Source organism: Eucyclogobius newberryi, unplaced genomic scaffold (genome assembly GCF_026437365.1).
Source record: "Eucyclogobius newberryi isolate DKJ021-1_F unplaced genomic scaffold, fEucNew1.0.hap1 SCAF_11, whole genome shotgun sequence".
Taxonomy (NCBI): domain Eukaryota; kingdom Metazoa; phylum Chordata; class Actinopteri; order Gobiiformes; family Gobiidae; genus Eucyclogobius; species Eucyclogobius newberryi.
Window position 1 is genome coordinate 18612563 of NW_027315735.1, and position 18768 is coordinate 18631330.

At 44.1% G+C, this 18768-nt stretch overlaps 1 protein-coding gene across 1 annotated transcript in view; it reads right to left on the bottom strand.

Moving 5' to 3' along the window:
• The window catches only part of map7d3 (MAP7 domain containing 3), a 20729-nt gene extending 6520 nt beyond the window's left edge, over nt 1-14209 (bottom strand). Inside the window, exons 1-10 of the mRNA XM_072436832.1 lie at nt 14058-14209; nt 7014-7115; nt 4858-4938; nt 4391-4554; nt 4190-4295; nt 3537-3620; nt 2958-3065; nt 2521-2619; nt 2260-2358; nt 699-824 (exon numbers count right to left, since the gene is read on the bottom strand). Coding sequence (XP_072292933.1) covers nt 699-824; nt 2260-2358; nt 2521-2619; nt 2958-3065; nt 3537-3620; nt 4190-4295; nt 4391-4554; nt 4858-4938; nt 7014-7115; nt 14058-14103 — 1015 coding nt within the window. The 5' untranslated portion in view covers nt 14104-14209. The remainder of the gene's footprint in view (nt 1-698; nt 825-2259; nt 2359-2520; nt 2620-2957; nt 3066-3536; nt 3621-4189; nt 4296-4390; nt 4555-4857; nt 4939-7013; nt 7116-14057) is intronic.
• Between the last annotated feature and the right edge of the window lie 4559 nt (nt 14210-18768).

Here is an 18768-nt window from a genome sequence, read left to right on the forward strand (position 1 = left end):
TGGAGAACGGTCTCTGCCGTGCCCAACTCTCAAGAGCCTTCTGAATCATTTAGGCATTCGCACCAAGCAGCTGTCAACAGTCAAAGAAATTTCACTAGCAGAAGTCGAACAAAGTGACGACTCATGCTGTCGCCACGAACAGGGCTGGTCTTTTACAGGGACAAAAATTGACCTATAGAGATCAAAATGAGCATATCTTGTCAAAAGGTATCGTCACTTTAAAATAATATACAACAAAAGTACACCTAAATCTATTTAAGAGTGTATTAGTATCCAAGGAATAATTATAATACTGAGGGAACAGAGTCGCACTGATAAGCAGCTTAAAACAAATCTTCCAGCACAGTCAGTCTCCTCAGGTACTACGAACACACTCCAAGACTACGCCATAACCCTCCACAGAATAAACACTTGTGTCCAGTAACAGGCGGCATGTGAGCTGCAGGGCTGAGGAGTGCACACAGAGTGACAGGGCAGCCTCATGACACTTGTTTAGAGCAAATGACTAGCATGTGTACAACGCAAACGCAGAAGCAAAAGCAAGGAACCTACACTAAAGAGCACGTCTACAACAAAAAACAATGTTTAGGGCTGTGCCAAAAAGTATAAAGGTTTGCTGCGGAGCGTTACATGAATAATAAAAGGACTGCTCTAGTTCTGTGTCACCCTCCCTCCTCCTCGGTCTATGTGGATGTTACCTGGAGAATCTGCTCCTTCAGCGGACAGGGCAGCAGCACTCTTGCTCCTAGCTAGTGAGGCCTGGGTGGGTGTGAGCAGGCGACTAAGAAGCCCTTCATCCACAGGGCTGACCGGTGGCCTGCGAGCTACACGGCCCAAATGATCCCCCCCAAAAACAAGAGGAATAGAAGAGACCCAGAGAAGAAAGAGGGGGGTAAAGGAGGAGAGAACAAGGGAAACACAAGTGTGTTAACTTTGAGAAGGTCACCATGTGATTTAACAAAGATTCAGATTCAGCATTAAGAAGTGTAAATAGTCTTACGTGGGTCCTCACCGTCGTGTCGTTACAGTAACCAAACAAAACTACAGCTGGAGAAAGGACACCATGGAAGACTATTAAGTTTCAAAGCTTGAGTATATAAAAAGTAGTAATACGGAGCTGAAGTGGATGCTCAGGTCAAATCAATGGTTCCTTTAAGTTGTACAGAGTTGTACCGACCGAGGGGGAGAAACATTTGTGAACATCAAAGACAACACACCACATTACAGGGGTGAAACAGACCAGAGGTGGAGGCAAGAGAATTGTGATCAGGCAAGTGTTCTTTAGTTTGGAGCTCTACATTTTCAACTTGAACTTGATAAAAGTTAGTGAATTTAGTAAAAGTTCATTTCCAAATAAATCAAAGAACACTTGCTTTCATGAAATTAAGTTTATCAGGGAATGTAGGAACTAAGAGTGCACTGCTGAATGATGCCACAGATAAGAATGAAAATAGCTGTTTAGTGTTGTCTTTTTTTTAAAAACAAAATTCAAGCTATCCAAGTTGTACACTGCACTAAAGTGGTCATCTGTATGTGGGGTTTAATACAAAATAAGCAGTTATGTTGCTTTTATCCGATTTAATGGCATAAAAACGGATTTAGCATTTGACATAAACAACATACTGAACATTGGAGTCAAAGGAAAGAAGCCGTCGTTAGTTCTGGAATAGTGACTGTTAAACGGTTGTGATTAGAGATGCAGCGATACTGGTGTCTAGATAATCAGAGCAAAATGTGCAAAGGTGAATGATTCATACTGTTTTCACCTGAATATTTTCACACAAAGTACTGGATGCATTTGATTATGTTCTCTTTGTTTTAAGGAATATTGGTTACAATGATTACAATGAGATCAGGGCTAAAAGAGTCCCAACCCTGACCCTGGATCGGTGCATCTCTAGTTCAAAGATTCAAGTTAGACCATTAAATGACATGGTCTTAAAGGAAGAAAACAACCAGCATCTTGTGACAAAAAAACATCACGGTGTGTTAGAAGACAATGCAACAGGACTGAGGATAAAAACATGTTAGAAAGCACATTCATTTAATTTTCACAATTATTCTGGGAAGTGTCAAGAGAGACAAGATGGAGGATATTTGAAAAACTGAAACTCTGAAGAGTACCGAGGCGAAGTGAGAACGAAATGTGCTGTGAAAATATATATATATTCACCCGCCAAGCTCATGTGCAAACAGTTACATCAAGCATGCTAGTCTGAGTGCAGAAAGACAAAAAAGTTGATTGTTCATGCCAGCCACCTTGATCATCCGTTGTTCCCTTATCAGGTTTGGCAGGGCTTTGTGGTCTGCCCACACTTACTCGAGTAAGGGAGGAGCTTCTCATCTTCATGGAACGGCCTACACACATGAGACTGTTATGGCTAAACAAGCCAAACCAGGTTAAATATATAGTTTAAAACAACCTACATTAAAAAGTGTAATAAAAATTGATTTGTTAAACCATGATCCAACACAAGACCATTTGTTGTTGTTAGTGTTAAAAAGTGGTTTCTTTTGCACCTGTCTGCTCCACCTGAGGTTTTTTGAAGTCCTTGGTGACCTGTGCAGCATTACGGTTGCTAGGCAACCGGTTACAAGATGAGCTTCTGGCTTTAAAACCTGGGACACAATGACGAAATACCCAGCCATCAATTTAGCACACAAGAATAAAATTAGGCTACCATTGGATTACCAACTGGATGCAATTGGAAATGGTAAATCTGACTTAAATGTATTTACTAAGGCTGGGCTGCACAAACAACAAACAACAAACAAACTCAGATGAGTGAGAAGTTCACTTTTCATATTTAAATTTCTCAATGTTTAAAATGACAACAGGTGAACCTTGTTAATGCATCCCAGCCAAACCGTTGATAACAGCAAAAGGCTTCAACACAACTGAGGAACGAGGGAGAGAAAGGGAGAGGAAGGAGAACACAAAGCTGAGGAGGACTTACTCTTATCGGGGGATTTGCCAAGGGCGGAGGAGGAGGAGGAGAGGCGTTTGCTGATGCCAGCCTCGGACGGCTGCTTCAGGTTGGAGGTGGATGTGGAACGCTTGTCCACTGTGAGGGAGGAGGAGACAAACAAGGGAGGATGGGTTTATACTGGAGGCTAGACTGGAGAGGGCATGTGGGAGCACTAACAATAGGAATACAGTTCAAGGATGAGCACGAAACCCCACAAAACTGTGGTGTGCTACCACAAATGTGTTTAGATAAAAGACCACCAATGCTTAACGTAGTAATGCATCAGGTTCCCTTTCAGTCGTGTATTGTATTAAGAATTAGTCAAGACAAATGTCAGAGCACTAACATGTCACATGCTTTCCCATCAACTTAGTTATACCAACAACGCAAAACCTACTTCACACCAAAACCAACAAGTGCAGTCATATCCAGCATACTCAGAATGTTTGCCCCGGCCAAAGCTCATGCTGCAGAAAAACACTGTTAGTGAATATAACTGGTGAGAGTTGGGGTTAAGTGAGGAAACCGAAGTGCCCGTGCCAGTCCAAACTATCAACAAAATAAAACCTTGTCGACTCCGTAGTGGCTTTTCTGGAGAGGCGGGGGAGATTACTATAGTTACTGGAGACGAGGCGCCTGCATCAGTCTCTCCTGTAGGGAAACAAATCTCTCAGGGAGGAACGCTACAAAATAAAGCTGATGCATGACCTCCACAGAGAGAAGAGGCAAGAAAAAACATTGAAAATACAGAATTGTTTATGGAAAAGTGAATATTATCCGCCATTACTTTCAATAGTTGAAATGCGCTCATTTTCTAGTGTTTGATGTGATAATTTCAGATGGAGGCCAGGTTTCTGTAACACTGGGAGATTCACCGTTTTTGAGTAATAATCAAATTGAAAATCCACAAACGATAAAGCTAAAAAAAACTAATCTGTATAGAGAAAAGACATATGGAACATTAAGCCAGTTTTTGTTTCATGTGGAAAGACCCACTGTTTACAGCGATTATAACCACAAAACATGTGTATTTTGATCAGTTCTACCATTCTGACCTGGACCTCCTTTTTAGACTACGCACAGTTCTGAGGGTTAGATCGTGTGAATGCAAACTATTACTCCTCAACGTTGTAGATTCAAGTTCAACAAATATGTCATTGCTTTAAATGGGTTGTATTGCAGCCCTGGAAGAAGATCCTGGTTTGTGTCTTCAAACTTGCCTCCTCGTCCCTCCGAGTCGAGCCCTCCCCAGGACCACCTCTTCTGTTTCGGCTCCACTCTTTGGCTACGCTCCTGTGTCCTCAGCATCACGGCTTTATAGTGTTCCTGGGAATCATGGACAATTTCATTTGATCAAAAAACATGACGAATACTCATTTCAATAAAATCCTAAGAAAAGTCCATGTGAGCGGCGTGGGCACCTTTTCCTCTTCTTGTTTCTGCTTCCTCTTCTCTTCTGCAGCCAGTCGCTTCTGCTCTTCTTTCTTTCGCTGCTCTTCCACTTTCTTCTGTCGTTCTTCCATTTTACGTTCCACTTGTATTTTAGATTTTCGTTCCCGCTCCATTATCTGTGATTCTCGTTGTGCTTTTTGGAGATAAGGGGGAAAATGTGTTAAGGTCTTGTTCAAAGGACAATGCGTTTTACTTTAGATCTCCCAGTGGTTCCCAAATGGGGAGCGGGGCGATAGCAGGGGGAGTCAGGTCATCAAAGTACTCATTTGTGCAAATCAAACCATACAAATAATTGAAAAGTGGATGTGGGAAGATGAACACAACAATTGTTGGTATTCGTTTGAAATAAATGCTAGTTAGTCAAGGAAAAGGTTTGGAAACCACTGTTCTAGTCCACTGTTTCTCAAAAAATAAAACACTAATTGTATATTCTTACCTTGTTGTTTATCCGCTTCTTCTCTTCTCTCTCTTGCTACTCTTAGTTTGTCATCTACTCTTAACGTGGCACCGTCAATAACTGTACAAACAAATAAATAAAGGAGCATGTGTTGTGTTGCTGCTGATGCATGTGACTCATTAATGAGCTTTGTCACCTGTTATGGTAATAAGATGATGACAAAGGGCTAAGGCACTCAGTGTGTGTTTGAGCCACGAGGACTAAACAGAGCAGAGACAGTACAGAGTAGAGCTGGGTTTTGATTCAAATTTCAAGAAATCGATTCGATTCCGATTTTTACGTTTCAAAATCGTTTTTTTCCGATTTCTCAGATCCCATCCGATTCGTTACGATTTTGATCGGATTTCCGATTCAATCAGATTTCGATTCGATCCGGGGGTTAATGTTATTAAAAATGAAAAATGTATTTGAACCGTTTCCTTCACTTCATGACTGTGTAGAGAAGTAAAGTATTAAAACTAGTATTATATCAATATTAAACAGCAAATCTTACAAGTATTGGTAGTTACTGATGGAAGACTGATGAAAAGGATAAGGGTCAATCTACCTTCAAGAAAGATAATCCAGGAGTCCTGAATTATCTTTCTTGAAGGTAGATTGAAGTTCACTGAGGGAAATGTAGAAAATAATTTAAATTTCAAAAAAAAAAAAAAAAAAAAAAAATCTTGGACATACGAATTGATAATGGGTCATTAATATGCGAATCGATTAAAAATCGGGAAATCAATTATTTCAACCCAGCTCTAGTACAGAGCGCAGACAGTACAAAGCATAGACAGTACAGAGCGCAGATAGGACAGAGAGCTGACAGTACAGAGCGCAGACAGGACAAAGCATAGACAGGACAGAGCGCAGACAGGACAGAGAGCTGACAGTACAGAGCGCAGACAGGACAGAGCATAGACAGGACAGAGCGCAGACAGGACAGAGGTCAGACAGTACAGAGCGCAGACAGGACAGAGAGCTGACAGTACAGAGCGCAGACAGGACAAAGCATAGACAGTACAGAGCGCAGACAGGACAAAGCATAGACAGGACAGAGCGCAGACAGGACAGAGGTCAGACAGTACAGAGCGCAGACAGGACAGAGAGCTGACAGTACAGAGCGCAGACAGGACAGAGGTCAGACAGTACAGAGCGCAGACAGGACAGAGGTCAGACAGTACAGAGCGCAGACAGGACAGAGGTCAGACAGGACAGAGCGCAGACAGGACAGAGGTCAGACAGTACAGAGCGCAGACAGGACAGAGGTCAGACAGTACAGAGGTCAGACAGTACAGAGCGCAGACAGGACAGAGAGCTGACAGTACAGAGAGCAGACAGGACAAAGCATAGACAGGACAGAGCGCAGACAGGACAGAGGTCAGACAGTACAGAGCGCAGACAGGACAGAGAGCTTACAGTACAGAGCGCAGACAGGACAAAGCATAGACAGTACAGAGCGCAGACAGGACAGAGGTCAGACAGTACAGAGCGCAGACAGGACAGAGAGCTTACAGTACAGAGCGCAGACAGGACAAAGCATAGACAGTACAGAGCGCAGACAGGACAGAGGTCAGACAGTACAGAGCGCAGACAGGACAGAGGTCAGACAGTACAGAGCGCAGACAGGACAGAGGTCAGACAGTACAGAGCGCAGACAGGACAGAGGTCAGACAGTACAGAGCGCAGACAGGACAGAGGTCAGACAGTACAGAGCGCAGACAGGACAAAGCATAGACAGGACAGAGCGCAGACAGGACAGAGGTCAGACAGTACAGAGCGCAGACAGGACAAAGCATAGACAGTACAGAGCGCAGACAGGACAGAGGTCAGACAGTACAGAGCGCAGACAGGACAAAGCATAGACAGTACAGAGCGCAGACAGTACAGAGCGCAGACAGGACAGAGCGCAGACAGGACAGAGCGCAGACAGGACAGAGCGCAGACAGGACAGAGCGCAGACAGGACAGAGGTCAGACAGTACAGAGCATAGACAGTACAGAGCGCAGACAGGACAGAGGTCAGACAGTACAGAGCGCAGACAGGACAGAGGTCAGACAGTACAGAGCGCAGACAGGACAGAGGTCAGACAGGACAGAGGTCAGACAGGACCGGGCAGAGCAGTAGAGTGTAGGAGGAGTGGGGGTCATTACCTGGTTTACACCCCTGAGGTTTCACAGCAGTGTTGGCTGCAGGCACAGGACTGGTTCCTGTGAGGCTTCGCCGCTCTTCAGCCTGGGCCTGCGCTGCAGCAGCTGCAACCAAAAACACAGCAAGAGATTTTGAATGAAGAGGTCCACAGTCACTCCTCGGTCAGTGAAAGCATGTGGTTTGCAGCAGAGCTCAGACTTTGGAGGATGATATGTAACCATTAAATGGAAATCATTATTTATGTCCAAGAAACTATTGATTACCCTTTTTTATTTATTTTCAATAGGAGAACATACATTTTTGTGACATCACCAACCCTTTAGATACAATCACATTAAAGACCAGAACGGTAACATTTGCTAATCTTTCACTTAAAATTTAATTTGATGTGCTCCCCATAAGAATACCAGATCAAGACCGATCCGACTGATTTGAAAGAACAGAACAATCCAGCCATTGAGCCATGAGCAGGCTCTGCGGTCAGCGCCGCCTCGAGCCGGCCGTACACTGCACTCTGTCACACGCTCAATGAAACACCTTTAGGATCAGCCCTTGAGAGCTTCCACAAACACGGCTCATATGATCTACTCTTTGGGCAACAGAAGGCCTTTATCAATAACGGACATTAGAACTTTGTCAATGTATTCTATAGAAAAAGTAATTGTACTGAAATGTTTATGGTACTGCTTTGTAGCCTGGGATCCAGACTGTCTCTTCTGTTTCCAATACCAGTCTGGTCCCCACATCCTCCACCACTCCACCAAACTCAGTCCAAGTTCAGGTTCATTTATTTCAGTGGCACTTGAAGAAACGATCCAGCTAAATCAAATCAGAACTAAATCAAACTTCTCAGATTTATATCGTTTAGTGCGTCGCTCATCGAGTCTGACGCGTTTGTAATGACACAGATGGATCATGTTGCACATCTCTGATTGGTTAATGCACCCGTCAATCTGACCTCTAGGGTGGTGTCCAGAGCAACAACAAATGTGATGTGTGTACATCTTTAAGAGCTGACAGTTGCTATGGTATTGATACATTTTCAGTGAAATGGGGGATGAGAGAGAAGGGAGGACAATTCAAACTCATGACACTGCGGCCGGCTGCACCAGGAGCCCGGCATAAGCGTGCTGTGCCTTAACCACTCCACCACTGAGCAGCAAGGCATTGATGCATTTTCAGGTCATTCAAAACTAAAAGGTATAAAGCAGCTAACAATGTGATGAAGCATCTTTTTGATTCTTCTGATTCTTCTTTTGCTGGATGTGCGGGCTCTGTATTGTATGGTCAGAATGTGCTAAAGGAAATTCAACTTCTGGAGGAGCAAAACCAGGCCTAAACCCCATGTAAAATATAACAGTAGTTTGGAGTGAAAGATGCAGGAAGGAACAAAAAGGATGTGATGAAGCATTATGAGCGCCAGCGTCAGCCATATCTCTTCCCTGTTTTCCGCTGTGTCAGAGCACGCTCTGAGTCGTACAGGTGGATTCATGTACGCTCTCTCTGTCGCTCTTAATCACTAATACAACAATGCAACTGATGAGACTGGATTTTGGGCATGACACTTGATAAATCTTTTAATGACAAAGTGGCTCTACATTCGAACTCAAGCTTAATTTCAAATAAATCTAAATAATAATGAGTGACTACTGGTTGTAATCCAGGGGTAAAAACAACCACATTAAGTGCCGTGACCTCAGATAAATGCATTGTGGGCAATCCTAAAGGCTGAGTGATCTAATGAGTAGAAGAGCAGATCATGTAACTGCATTTCCCCGTCCTCTGCCTGTGGTCCAAACCTTTGTCTCACATTACTGCCTCTCCTCTCATAAATTAATCACCAGTGATACAGAGAAGTGACTTTACTAGTGCAGGGAAATGTCAATGATGATCCTGAAGACAACATTAGCCCTACGATTACCATCATAATCCCAGTAAACGCTCTTCTAATCAACTATTCAAATTCAAACATGCACTTTCATAATAAAATAGCACAAAGAAACAATAGTCATAGATGTATTCATTATTATACAAATAAGATAAGATAAGATAAGATAATCCTTTATTGTCCACACATGGGGAAATTGCATTGATACAACGCAGTAGATACAGAGGAAAAGGACAGATCACAGAATATAGGAAGTTTAAAAAACACTCTCAATAGATGAACTCTTATAAACAAAAAACTCCTATAGACAAAACCTCCCATTTCCCAACAAGGGATGGAGGGGAAAAATTAGGATGTCCGCCGGGATAACGTGACGATCTCCGGGTAAGACGATGGTTTTCCGCAGTTTCATGAGTTCCTCCTTTGTATACACGCACGGCGCCGATCCACACGGCGGCTGTGGCCGAGGAGCGCGGTGGGGCCGGGGGGGCTAGCTCAGAGCTAGCGCACAATACATACAAGTATTATTAATAATACATTACCGAAGGCAAATTAAAGATGCAGCCAATCCAATAACCGTTTATCTCTCATTGATTGACAAATATAACTATCATAGTGACACGCCCAGGCTCGTGTGCAAGAAAGACTTCCCTCAGGGCAATAAAGGGTTCATTCATATTAAAAAGGGACACATTATGTCAAATTGAGCTTTGTGAATTATAACTGAGTTCGATCATCAATAACTTACTCTTACTCAACTAAGAGTTGTATTTAGATTGATTCATGCATGTTTGTATTCTTCTGTATTTGGGGCTCGAGAGCTCACGAAACTTCACGTACCCCCCATCTCCACCTATTTCTCTGTACTGACTTGAGATTAACTAACAATTCAGACTGAGGTAGGGCTGGTATTTCCAAGTACCTCATGATACAATATCACAATACTCGAAGCTTGATACAACACGTGTTGCGATACATGGATCCCTTAAAAATAGCGTTAATAGTTTACTAAACTGATGTTTTGACTATGCAAGATAACAAAATGGATTTCATTGAATTTCAGGTTCATAATGCCAGATTATAATTGTAGCAGCAGATCAGCCGCTGCTGACGGAAACATGACGGAGACATGACGGAGACATGACGGAGACACGCCTGCGCTGCTGTTGCTGACGGAGACACGCCTGCGCTGCTGACGGAGACACGACTGCGCTGCTGACGGAGACACGCCTGCGCTGCTGACGGAGACACGCCTGCGCTGCTGTTGCTGACGGAGACACGCCTGCGCTGCTGTTGCTGACGGAGACACGCCTGCGCTGCTGTTGCTGACGGAGACACGCCTGCGCTGCTGTTGCTGACGGAGACACGACTGCGCTGCTGTTGCTGACGGAGACACGACTGCGCTGCTGTTGCTGACGGAGACACGACTGCGCTGCTGTTGCTGACGGAGACACGACTGCGCTGCTGTTGCTGACGGAGACACGACTGCGCTGCTGTTGCTGACGGAGACACGCCTGCGCTGCTGTTGCTGACGGAGACACGCCTGCGCTGCTGTTGCTGACGGAGACACGCCTGCGCTGCTGTTGCTGACGGAGACACGCCTGCGCTGCTGACGGAGACACGACTGCGCTGCTGTTGCTGACGGAGACATGCCTGCGCTGCTGTTGCTGACGGAGACATGCCTGCGCTGCTGTTGCTGACGGAGACACGACTGCGCTGCTGTTGCTGACGGAGACACGCCTGCGCTGCTGTTGCTGACGGAGACACGCCTGCGCTGCTGTTGCTGACGGAGACACGCCTGCGCTGCTGTTGCTGACGGAGACACGCCTGCGCTGCTGTTGCTGACGGAGACACGACTGCGCTGCTGTTGCTGACGGAGACACGACTGCGCTGCTGTTGCTGACGGAGACACGACTGCGCTGCTGTTGCTGACGGAGACACGACTGCGCTGCTGTTGCTGACGGAGACACGACTGCTGGGGGCCAGTGCGGGGCTGCTGGGGGCCAGTGCGGGGCTGCTGGGGGCCAGTGCGGGGCTGCTGGGGGCCAGTGCGGGGCTGCTGGGGGCCAGTGCGGGGCTGCTGGGGGCCAGTGCGGGGCTGCAGGGGGCCAGTGCGGGGCTGCAGGGGGCAGGTGTGCTGTGGTCATAGACATGCAAAGAGCCCTCACACATCACTTCATCACTATGGAGATCCACGTCACACACAAATGCAACTGCTAATCCCTCATAAGGACATGTTTCACAGCAGAAATAATCATGTTTGTGTAATCATAATTTATAATAGCTGTGTTTGTTTAAATGCATGCGTTAGTGAAGATCATGAAAACGAATTAACCGATGAATTGCAACAAACAAAAAGTTTAATTCTTCTACTATTTTAATTGAATACGAATATAAAAACAGACAAACCATGTGCTGAGAAAGGTTTATGACACAGACAAAATAAAATGTCATGGTTGAGGTTGAAGTATCCCACATAAAGTGAAATTACTATAAAAGTAACTAGAAACGTGAATAATGTATCACTTACTTATGTTAATTTTGACAAGAGGTTTTCATTTACCAGTTTTATATATAAATAATCATCTTTAGTTTTAAAAGAATGTTTGACAAAATCCATAATACGTTTTAGTCTACCAGTATGATTATTTCTTCTAAGGATGATATCTATATTGTTTCAGGGGATGTAAAAACATGTTGGATGTTATTTTTTTATTGTCTAGTTTGGGGCTCTGGGATTTAAAAGTGGAAACACCTCCACTTATGCATTTTATTCACAAAATTAAGATATCTAATAATATACTTTTAGTTATAGTTTTATTCACCAAAAATGTATATAATTTTAGCCGATAGTTTGGTTTTAAAATATTTTATTCTACACAACATGCTCACATTTTCTAATTCTGCAGATCTCCAAAACAAACGTAGCTTTGCCCTGAAGTCTTCTGGAGAAGTCACTGAACAGGAAGTACTTAATAACAAGAGTGAACAGTCCTTTAACGCCGCAGTCAGGTCACAACCGAAGATTCTTTCACAAAGAATTCTAAAGTCAATATAGAACTACACAAGTCTAAACTTTATAGGGCAAAGGAACAACATCCAAATCACTGTGTGCAATATAATCATGACGAGCAACTCATGGATATATTGAGTCTAGCAGAAATGTTTTCCTTTCAGAATGCCTCGTCAGTAATGATAAGCACCAAAGGCTTTCCATGTAGATGTGTCAAATAACAGCTCTGTCTTCATGTTGTCTTTACTGAAACAGAGCCATAAAACAAAGTGTTTAAGTCAGCAAAGGAGCGTGTAATTCAATATACTGTAAGACTTTTGACAATGCAATACTACAATATTTCAGTTACATCCCTAAAAGTCAGTCATGTCTTTCTTCACCTGATCACGCGTGACACATGCTTCTGTGTTAGCATTACTTAGTGCTAACATGAGTGACAAACCGTCTGAAGTGAATGATGACACATGCTTTCTCCTTCACCAAACAGACCAGATTTCACGCCTTTTAAACAATAATAAACCATTATTTTTACTGAAAGAATACTAAATAGTACGTACAATTGCAAATACTGTGATGCCAGTCTGAACTTTAAACAAATGATTATGTTTTGCAATTCAAATGTGAGCATGTGCACAGACTAATGGATTTCTCTACTGAAGCAATACACACGTGAAGGACTTGGACAACGCATTTCAGAAGCCAAGATGCTGTGTGTAGAATTAAGGCAGGTCCATTTCCTCTTTCGGTTAAATTCAACCAGCGCTGAAATATTTGTCATGCTTTTGATTCAGCAGCAGCTACAGCCCAGAGAAGCCGTGCAGAGTGGCTGCAAACTCCTCCACTGCATAAGCACACATTCTTCTGGAAATAGCGATGTACAGATTATATTTAAATTATAATTTCTCTCTCACCCAAGGAAGGAGAAAATCTGCATGATATTGTGGAGGGGAAAAAACTTAAAACCTGAAGTAAAAACATATCTTAGAACAGAGTTGTTTTTGTCAAACCACAAATATGGGTGGATGACAATTCCAGTTCAAAAAGTGAAAAAATAAAAACAATAAAAATAGAAGGAGTAGTTACATCTGGGTGTTTTTTTTTTATATATCCAGAAGTAAACCAAGCCCACAGCCACAGTTTGGACACCGTCTTAGTAAACACCACCTAAAAGCATGATCCAAATGAATCAAAAGGAGCACCACATGGAGAAACAGAAGAAACATGTCACATATAGACTTCACACCAAAGTGAAGACAAAAACACCATGTTGTAATATGCACATTACCTCAAAGTATGTACAGATAATGCAAAGTGTCCAATCACAGGCCTGTATCTGCAGCATTATCTTAAATTCAGGTCAGACATTGTTGTGATGTTCCCTCTGTGGGCAATGGAGGGGGTTTAGCCATATGTCCACCAAATACTGCTGCACTGTTGATAATGTTACATTTAATATGGATTATCACACACGTCAATGTGGAAAGACCTTCATTATTGTGTATGCTCAGGAATCAAGTTGTCAAGTTGTTTTATTTCTGCTTAAGAGAAATGGATGTTCATTTGGACATATGGACATTTACAGCAAAGACAAAACGATATGAAATGATTGGAACTGAACTAATGGAGTCTCATTGATTAACTGTAACTTCAGTGACACAGACATGAGGGAAACTCCAGTCACAAACACAGAGCAGACATGATACACGGTTTGACTGATGAAATGGTCTGATTATTGAATTATTGAGCCATGATTGTGTCTGGTTACTTTGAGCACAGGGTCAGAGCACATTATAGATCCATGACAGTCATAATGTGATGCGCAGAAGCTAACACAACCGGCTCCAACACAACCGGCTCCAACACCAACTTCTTAAGCAAACGTGAACAAGACGAACAACTTTAACCGACGAGACCTTAAGTCACATGAGGTAGAAGCACAAGGAGACTGACACATAACTTTTAGTTTCCAAACTTTCCCATTCTAAACACGAGCTGGAGGCTACTTGCTAACCGCCTTTAGGACGCGTTCACTGCCCGGTTAGCTCCGGCTGCGTTAGCCGAGCATCTGCAAGTGAAACGTAGCACTTGTCGCGTTAACCAGACTAAACTGAACCAAATACGCAGCAGGATCAAGTTGAAACTCACCCATTTGGGCTCGCAAGCCTTTTAGAGTTGTAGCGCCATCCGCCATTTCTGTAAAGTTTCCTTTCCTGTTTTCTCTAACCCAGGGGCGCGTAAAACAGCGCAGCCGGGTGGACCGAGGAGGACCGAGGAGGACCGGGGAGGACCGGGGAGAACCGGGGAGGACTGGGACACCACTGGGACGTGGACGCCAAAGAGTCACTACAACTACAGAGGACTCACTCTGCCGCATTTCCGGAGGAGGTCACAAACGTAAATAACAGGTAAATAATGTGACTTTAGATGGAAATAACCATAACTGAATCAACCATGTGAAATATAATGAATAAATATAATAACCAAGGTTTAGACAATAGTTCGACAATAGCCTCTGTCTTAGTGTGAAATACATTTTACATTGTGATGACTTTTCCCATTGTTTTGCAGACTGAAGTCATTGACCTATAGCCTAATTGTCTTAAATGAGTGATGAGATCAGTCTTCAGTTCACTTGACAAACAAACGCAGAATCATGGGCTATTATCAACATGTCTTCAACATATGTGTCTGTGACGTTGCTCATGTATGTAGCATGGGCTGATGTCCGAGCCAAGCACTCCCTCTAGCGTTTACTCAGTCAAAGTGAAAAAGTGGTCAGGTGCCACGATGGGGCCCAACTCTTGGCTCTCCTGATGAAGGGTCTGCCATCTGTTTGCTTTCATGAAGATGTTTGCTTTTCTTGGAATGTTCCATAGTATGGTAATAAACTTATCTATCTCCTTGGAGACTTAGCAGCCGGTGACGCCACAGGCCAAGTTACAGGTCAGACCTGTGGAGAGGTGACCCAGCTCTCTGGAATTCATGTTTTATAGGTATTTTAGGGTAAATCAAATGATTCATTAATGCTATGCAGTGGAACATTCCAGACAACGCCATCTCATCTGAAACCAGCAGATGGTGAACCCACACCAGAAAAGTTACACAGTGCACCTTTAACAAAGATATATTATGAACTGTGGCACAAACCAAGTGTGTTTTGTTCCGATTGTTCCGTTTGCTTTTGGAGAACACGTGACGCCGTGTTCTCCAAACTTCAAAGAACACATCAACAAAACATTGCACATAAAGTTATAATTCATATGTTACATCCTTTTAACAAAAAGTCTAAAATCTTACCAGTTTGAATACTTCAAATGTTCAAAGTTACTGAAGGAAGACTTGTTGCAGTGGGCGGCTTCATATGAGAGACTAACACCAATTTGCAGGCATCTACTTTTACTGTTACAGTGAACACTGCGCCCTCTGTTCTGGTCTCTCTCACATGCTTTAGCCAAAGGGTTCATCATCTGTTTTACATGGTAAACAGGAAGAGCACGTAGGTAGACCATTTCAAACATCTTGGATATTATGTTGTAATATAACAAGGAGGTAGCCCATGGCCATGACTGGCCTTGATACAAAATACAAGAAATGAGCAAAAGAGAATAGTTGCCTAAAGTCTGCCCTGGACTCTTATGTTGAATGAGTGTTAATCAGAATGAAATTACACCACATAAGTAAAACTATCAAATTGCTTTCCCTCAATGATCATGCACGGTAGCACTTGGCAGCAGACCATTATGTGCAGCAGCTTGGCAACTGTCTTCAAAGCACATCCCCAGGGTTTGTTTAAGTGGTCACTTTTGCAGCACAGATGTGTCCTAGTAACTATGCCTACTTGAGGTTCAGACAGAAGTGCAGTGCCTGGGCCAGCGACACTGTGTTGGTGGGTGTGCTGGAAGAGATCCTGAGTCATGGTTGGAACAGGAACTATGGGGGGGATGTCAAATTAATACATACAAATTCTGCTTTTGGTGTTTGTTGTCAAAAGACATAATGAGGTATTACAAATGTTTTTACTTTCAAATGATTGCATTTGTTTTCCATAATATCATTGCAATAGCCTATAAAACAGTAAAACACGAGCTGTATAACATCTTCAGGAGTTAAAGTGGCAGAGTCCTGCTCTGTGAAGCTTTAATGTGTCTATTACAGTCTGTTGAGAACCATAAATGATAAAATAATGAATTGACTATAAGTCTCTCAGGCGTCAACATACCTTTGACTATTGTATCCCATTCATCCACTGCAAAACTGGTCTCCAGATTCTGTCAGATTCTGTTCCCGAACTGTTTTCAGTCCTCTCCAACTATTATTGAAGTCTAAACTTTTCCACAAGTTATTACCCCGCCTAAGGCCCGAAGTCACTGGGATAGGCTCCAGTCACCAGCGACCAAGCGGTAGAAAATGGATGGATGGCTCGAGCCATTCCATGGAATGGAATGCGACGAGTCTTTGTTCTTATCTTTGTTCTTGCCAGCTTTCTTATTCTTCTTCTTCTTCTTGCCACAACATGACCTCATGGGCTTTGTAGATAAGATAAGATAAGATATTCCTTTATTGTCCCACATGGGGAAATTTCATTGGTGCAACGCAGGAAGATACAGAGGAAGATACAGAAGAACAGATCACTTATAGGAAGTCTGAAAAACACTTTCAGTAGAACAACATCGCTGACGGTGGATTATTGAGCGTTGTTTGGATATTACGGCAACATAGAGGAACGCCTCGGTCCGTATGACGGGGAAGAGGAAGAGGAAGCGTGACCTGGTCGGTGACGATATGAACAGCGGGGAGGACTCCCCTGGAGCCACTGATCCTGTGCAGCGTAGGTCGTCTTCTTGCTCGTCTATGGAGGGCTCTCTCAGTGAGGAGCAGGGCGGGGGGGTTGCAGATATCGGGGATGTGAGTTCAGAGTGTAAGGTGTTCATAAAGCTCGCGCAGGATAATGCGTCCTTTAAGGGGTGGGATCCGATGGCGTTGACAAGGAGCCTGACTGTAGCTGTGGGAGTGGTCAAGCATGCGAGTGTCCTTAGGGATGGCTCGCTGCTGGTCGTGTGCAAGGACGTGGCTCAGCAAAGGAAGGCGATTGAAGCTAAGTGTCTGGGGGGGAAGGACATTCTTGTGTCTGATGCTGTAAGAGGCACGGTCAGGGGAGTTATCGTAGGCGTCCCTACGACGACATCTGTGGATGACATAAAGGAGAATTTGACTGGAGCTAAGGTGGTGGATGCTAGGCGGTTGAAGATGACCCGGGATGGGGTAAGGTGTGACAGCCTGTCGATAATGATTAGATTTGAAGGTGGGATCCTGCCTCGTGCGTGCGTTGGGTACATGCGCTATGGCGTACGCCCATATGTTCCGCCGCCCCTGCGTTGCTTCAAGTGCCAGCGCTTTGGGCATATTGCAGCGGTCTGTAGAGGGAAGCAGAAGTGTGGTAAATGTGCAGGAGACCACGAGTATGGGAAGTGTGACGACGGAGCAAAACTCAAGTGCTGTAACTGTGGGGGAGAGCATAGCTCTGCCTACAGGGGATGCGTGTTCAGCAAGAGGGCTGCTGAGGTGCAAAAAGTTAGAGCCTCTCAAGGCATATCCTACGCGGATGCGGTCAAGAAGGTGTCTGGTAGTCAGGTGAAGGTGGATGCAGTGGGGGCTGCCAGTGCTGCTGGTGTCCTAGGCGACAGGGGAGGGGGCAGCGTTGCCCGCGGCCAGGGGGAGGTCCCCACTGGGATGCCTGTGAGTGTGGCTTCCACGGGCAGAGACCCTGTGGGTGCGGAGGATGTACTGGTTGTGAAGAGGAAAGATTTCTTCCTCTTTATGGTGGAAGTGATTAACTGTACTGGTCAAACCAAGAAGAGATCCGAAAAGACTAAGATCATCGCTAAGGCTGCAGGGAAGTACTTTGGAGCTGGGGGTCCCGAGTGGACGGAGATAAGATAAGATATTCCTTTATTGTCCCACATGGGGAAATTTCATTGGTGCAACGCAGGTAGATACAGAGGTAGATACAGAAGAACAGATCACTTCTAGGAAGTCTGAAAAACACTTTCAGTAGAAGATCTCCTATAAACAAAAACTCCCATAGACAAATAAATACATAAATACCATTGCATGTGATCCCGACAGTAATTGCACATGAATATGTGTCACGACAGCACATAAATTGCACATGAATTTCACAGTAATTGCACATGAATTGCACATGAATTCCAACAGCAATTGCACATACGACAGAATTGCACATCAGTATTAGGTTAGGTCAGTATTGCGACGGGATAACGTGACGATCTCCGGGTAAGACGACTGTTCTCCGCAGTTTCATGAGTTCTTCCTTTGTGGAAACGCGGTACGGCGCCGGCCGGGGGGCGGGGCCGGAGCCGGGGGACTCAGAGCCAAGACACATCTCAACGACACGACGAAAACACTCAATCCAGCCGAATAAAGTCAAAACAAGTTAATTTAAAGCAATTCCAGTGCGTGTCCCGATCGTTCGTGAAGTTCCTCTTTCATATAAACGTGTATATAAACGTGTACCGACGACACGCCGTACTTTAGCGCGGCCGGAGGGCGCGGGGAGGGGCTGGTGGGCTCGCTCGGAGCTAGCTCACGTCACAACAACACAACGAACGCAACGAAAAACGCTCAAATCCAGCCGAAAAAAGTCAAAAACAGTTGAATTAAAAAACTATTCCAGCGCGTGTCCCTATCGTACAGTAAAATAGAAAAAATATACTAACTATATTTACAAAATATAGGAGATAAAGCACAATAAGTGTGAGAAAGAAGAGAGAGCGTTTACACCGGGCTGCCAGCTGTACCAGCGCCTTATGACGTATGATAGATAGAGGATGCGCTG